Source organism: Olea europaea, unplaced genomic scaffold, assembly GCF_002742605.1.
Source record: "Olea europaea var. sylvestris unplaced genomic scaffold, O_europaea_v1 scaffold2921, whole genome shotgun sequence".
NCBI classification, from domain to species: domain Eukaryota; kingdom Viridiplantae; phylum Streptophyta; class Magnoliopsida; order Lamiales; family Oleaceae; genus Olea; species Olea europaea.
The window spans coordinates 10,855-16,505 of NW_019247792.1; the positions used below are offsets into that span (position 1 = coordinate 10,855).

General features: G+C 38.4%; 1 protein-coding gene across 1 annotated transcript; it reads right to left on the bottom strand.

Moving 5' to 3' along the window:
* Window positions 1-950: 950 nt before the first annotated feature.
* LOC111384467 lies at window positions 951-2,007 on the bottom strand. Its single transcript, XM_023008745.1, has 2 exons — window positions 1,648-2,007; window positions 951-1,187 (listed from the first exon to the last, which is right to left on the bottom strand). Exons 1-2 carry the CDS (start codon window positions 2,005-2,007, stop codon window positions 951-953), a joined length of 597 nt encoding a protein of 198 aa, XP_022864513.1.
* Between the last annotated feature and the right edge of the window lie 3,644 nt (window positions 2,008-5,651).

Consider the following 5,651-nt stretch of genomic DNA (forward strand, 5'->3'; position numbering starts at 1 on the left):
CTTAGATACTTCAGAATTCATGATAAGTATTCGATCTGGATTTGTTTCTTATCGTCCAGAAAATTCACCTTTCATTCTTGAGACGTATAATCCTTACAGGTTTGCGAGATAGTTTAGCTTTAGACAGTAACTTCCCAGTTCACCAAGAAAGTTGAATATTGCCCCCAGTGTAGGCGACATGTATCGGGTTTGGTTGTCCTTAACTCGGACAAAAAGTGGATCTGTATTTCATATTCTAGAAGATGTGAGGAACATACATCAAAACATTGATATTGAATACCAGGCTTGGTGGAATAGCAAAGTGTTTCCACTCTTGACCAAGGTCCAGGTGCAAGTCTTATTTTCTAGTGAGAGCCATGACTTTGTTCTTGGCTCGACTTTGAACAGGGTTTTAGCTAGAGGGTTAAACCCTCCAAATGCTGCTCCTGAAGAGGCTCTCGAAAGAGGGATCGAAACCAGCAAAATGAAATATGTATTAAGAAAATCAAAATTATAGTTCCCCCGATAAAGATTGCTACCACCTCTGAGCCTGCTGATAAGGTGCCAGAAGTAATTTTGATTCCAGATCACAGTAGTCCTGGAGATCGAGCATCACAAGCATCAGGAAAGACTTAACTTCAGAAGATGAAAGTTCTAGAGATAAAGTATAGTTCTCCCCTTTTTTTATGTACTGTTTGTATCTGATTTTCTGTCACAATCTTCAATTTCAGGCTTCTCTTTCTCGAATATACAAAATCAAACAACCAATAGAATCGAGGTCGCTTCAAGCTATTCCGAGTCTTTCAAAAGGTGAAGTTGGAATTTCTCATACCATCAGACGATGGATTTTTAAACACGTCGCCTTGGACACGAAATGCAGGTATGTACCCTGTTGTTGTTTGCTGCACTTTTCCTCCTTTTTTTTTGAAATCATGCTCCATTTTTTGTAAGACAGGAACTCCTTGATTGATCTATGAAACGTTAGCTCTCACAGTCCCTGAATTTACTTCATCTTCAGCATTAAAATTGTCCATGATATGTATCAAAGTACCTCCATTGATGGTGCCCGAATATTTGCAAGGAGTGTCATGAGAATCATGAATACCATCTATTCCTTGAAGTGCATCGATTCGCCCATCATTCTCGCCAGTCTGATCTTGCAAAAAGTTTCCTGCGAGTGATCCTGATGAAATCATGAATTTTTGATCCTTTTTTAAGACCATATTGTATGAATTTTGACTTGTTATTTTTTATTTGGATGAACTTTTCTTTTTCATATTTTTTTTACTACAGCAATTAGCAAACAAATTGAATGAATTTATTAGTTATGATTGAACTTGAATTTATAATTTATCCAAACTGCCTACGTACCCAAAGGGGATCAAGTCAAACGTAGTTCATTACAAGAACACAATTTTTTTTGTACAATGAAAAATTTAAAAATAAAGAATTTCAGGCGTAAAAATGCTTTAAAAATTTTTCATTGATAGGTCCGCTTTGCAATCCATCTTTGTCTACGATCTTGTACACTCCGTTAGTGAATGCATGAGTAACAAGAAATGGACCATCCCATTTAAGTTGGAACTTGCCCCCTATTTTTCTTGTAATTATGATTGGCCTGCACACGAAAAGTACCAAATTTTCAACTTGAAATGATCTTGGTCGCACCTTTTTGTTGAAAGACTTGGCCATTCGAGCTTGATAGCATTCTAGATGCATTTGTGCTTCTAACCTCTTCTTATCCAAAGCTTCTAGCTCTTCCAATCGAAGGTGGACATTTTCTTCAGTTGTCAAACCTTCCTGGATGGCAATTCGAAGTGACGAAATTTGACACTCCAGAGGAAGTATAGCTTCTACTCCATAAACTAAGGCATAAGGAGTGGCTTGTGTTGGAGTCCGATCAGCCCATAAGACTTTTCTGATTTTCTCATGCCAATCTCTTTTTGATTTAGAGACAACCTTTTTTAGTAGACTACATAGTGTTTTGTTGAATGCCTCTACTAATCCGTTAGCTGTCGCACTGTACATAGACGAGTTATACCGTTTGAACCCAAACTTAACACATAAATTGTTTACGTGGCTATTGCAGAATGGTTTTCCATATCAGTTATGATATGTCGGGGAACACCATATCGATAAATGATTTGGATACGAATGAAATCTGCAACATTTTCTTTCTTTACTTCCTTCAATGGTATGGCTTCGACCTACTTGGAGGAGTAATCGGTCCCGACGAGGATGTATGCATGCCCTGCTAAAGACTTTGGAGTTATAGGTCCTATTACATCAAAACCCCATGCATCAAACGGCCATGAAGCTACTGTCGGATGTAATGGTTCCGGAGGTTGATGGATGAAATTTGCATGGATTTGGAAAGCTTCACATTTTCTTGCATAATCCATGGAATCTTGTACCATAGTTGATCAGTAATAGCCCATCCCTTTTATTCGAAAATGGAGTTTAGGTCCAGACTGTTGGGCACCACAAATTCCAGAGTGGGCTTCTTCCACGACCTGTGTTGCTTCGTCATCACTTAGGCATCGAAGGAAAACTCTATCAAATGATCGTTGATAAAGTGTTCCCTTATAAAAGATACAGCGAGAGGCACGCCCCTTGATTTCAATTTTCGCCGTGGATTATCTGGTAGTTTTTGATGTTGAAGGAAATCGATTATTAGCTGTCTCCAATCTTCTCTTTCCTCATTTTTGAATACTTCGACACTATTATTTTCTTCCAAATTATTGGGTAGCAACGACGGAAGCACCCATCTTTGAGCAATTGATATGGAGTGTAAGAAATCTTCATTTGACCTAGCTAAAACAGCAGCCAAATTAGCTAAGTCATCAGTTTCCCTATTTTCACTTCGGGACGAATTTAATTTTTACTGAATCAAATCGTCTCATAAGCATTGATACATATTCATAATATGGTTTCAGGTCTGAATTTCAGACTTCATACTCAGCTAAAAGTTGGTTGATTATTAATTTAGAATCTCCAAAGACTTCCAGCTGGTGGATATCCATATCTAACGCTAATTCTAAACCAATGATAAGAGCTTGATATTCCGCCACGTTGTTTGAACATTTCTCTTCTAAGGCAAAAGAGTTGGGCATGACAAGATCATCGGGAGTGACTAAGACTACTCCTGCTCCGGCACCATAACTTCGGGTTGCCCCGTCGAAGTATAGCCTCCATGAGGTATGACTTCAGTGAATAGAACTTCTTTATCGGGAAGGTCTTCTTGAAGTTCTCATTCCGCTGGAATTGGGTGGTCAGCTAGGAAATCTGCCAAAGATTGTCCATTAATGGCCTTTTGTGGAATGAATTTGATATCGAACTCAGAAAATAGTAGTGCCCATTTTCCAATCCTGCCAGAGAAAATTGGCCTAGACATTATGTACTTCAATGGATCAATCTTCGAAACGAGATTGATTGTGTGTGATAGCATATAATGTCTCAATTTTTTAGCTGCAAAGATTAATGCAAGGCACATTTTTTCAACAGGTGAATACTTCATTTCAGCGCCTACTAGTATCCGGCTTAAGTAAAGAGTGCATTCTCTTTTCCTTCATCATTGAATTGGACAAGAAGTGCTCCTAGAGAATATTTTTGTGTTGCAACATAAAGAGTTAGTGGCTTTTCTGGGACTGGAGCTGTGAGTACCGGTGGACGTGACAAATATTGTTTAATACTTTGGAAAGCATTTTGACAAGCGTCGTCCCACTCAAATGGTACGTCTTTCTTGACCAATTTGTTAAATGGATGACATCGTCCAGCCAGATTAGAGATAATTCTTTGAATGTATGCAAGTTTTTCTTGAAAACTTTTCAACTCACGTATATTTCTTGGCTCTAGCATGTTGATTATGGCATTAATTTTTGATTGATATATTTCAATGCCCCTGTGTCGAACAACGAAGCCGAGAAATTTTTCAGAAGTGACGCCAAATGCACATTTCAACGGATTCATCTTCAGTTGATGTCTTCGAAATCTTTTAAAAACATCCCGTGAATCTTGTAAATGATCGTCACATCTTTTGGTTTTGACAACAAGATCATCCACATAACATTCCACGTTTTTATGCAGCATGTCATCGAAAATCTTCTGCATTGCCCTCTGGTAGGTTGCCCCCACATTTTTCAATCCAAAAGGCATAATTTTGTAACAATTTATGTCTTTAGGGATACGAAATGATGTGAGCTCCTCGTCTTTCGGGTTCATTTGTATCTGGTTGTATCCAAAGAATCCGTCCATGAAAGATAAGACTTCATATCTGGTAGTTGCATCTACCATCAACTTTGTTATCGGAAGTGAAAAATCATCTTTCGGACATGCTTGATTCAAATCTCGAAAGTCAACGCAAATTTTTAATTGCCCGTTCTTCTTTTTAACTGGGACAATATTTACGATCCATATTGGGTATTTTACTTCACGTATGAATCCAGCTTCAATAAATTTGTTGACTTCCACTTCAATTTGAGGGATCAGTTCTAGTTGAAATCTTCTTTAAGGTTTTTTGACTGGTCAAACTCCATGTCTTACTACGAGATGATGTACTGCAACCTTAGGGTCTAACCCTGGCATTTTCTTGTAAGACCACGCAAACACATCTTTGTATTCCTGAAGCAAACTAATGTACTCAGATTCATCTTTTTTACTGAGGAGGGCACTTACAAATACTGGTTTCGAGTCTTCTTCGATCCCCAAGTTAAATTGTTTTAAGTCATCCATAGTACCTTGCCCACCTTCTTCAAATGTAGGTGGGGCTGGTTTAGGTTCATCTGTTGTGATAGAACTTTTGGACTCGGAGTCTGAATTGAGAGCTTCTTCAAAGGCTATGTGATTGGCAGAAACTTCTTCCTCGTCTTCATTACCCTTTAGGGATGAGTGAAGTTTTTGATGTCGCCATCTTCTTCTTGACCGTTGTAGTTTCGGACTCGGATTGGAATTTTTTATTCCAAGTCGAGAAAATGCAAATTGTCTTTGAGATGACATTTGGGGAGCTTGTACATTGCTATCAATCTGGGTAGAAGAAGAAGAATCTTCATTTAATCTTTGAAAGACAGAAACTTTACCTTTTACATCGACCACTGGAGAGGGTTCTCCTTTTAACCTTATAAACACCGAAACTCTAGCATTCTCATTTTCAATTCGACCGAACACTGAAGGTCTCGGTTGTTTTGATTTCTCTTCTGCAACTTCATAAATTTGAACCATGATGGGGTTTGAGGAAACCTTATAGACCTTAATCTTTCTTGGTGGATTAGGATCATATCCCAAATCATACCTGGGTCGAGACATCAGGGCTCCATTAGAATTAGAAGGGACACGCCCACCTGAAAGGACAGTGTCAAGATAACCTAATTTACGAGGCTTTCCTTTTCCAAACCCAGCATTTTCAAACAACTTTTTGACTTGACGATTGTAACATCCTTTGAAAGTATGTTTTGATTCAGGAGCTCCTTCTTGTTTGGATGAGCTAGAAATATAAAGCTTTGATATGTCTGGAACGAATGTCGAAGCCTCCGATGTAGGTCTCCGATGTAGGTTTATGTTCCTCTCGGATCGCCATGATTTGATGGGTAGAATCAATTTTGGAATACTAGGTATTGGAAGAGTTAACTCTTTTTTCAATACCTCAAAATCGGTTGATTCTATTTGAGGTTTTTTGC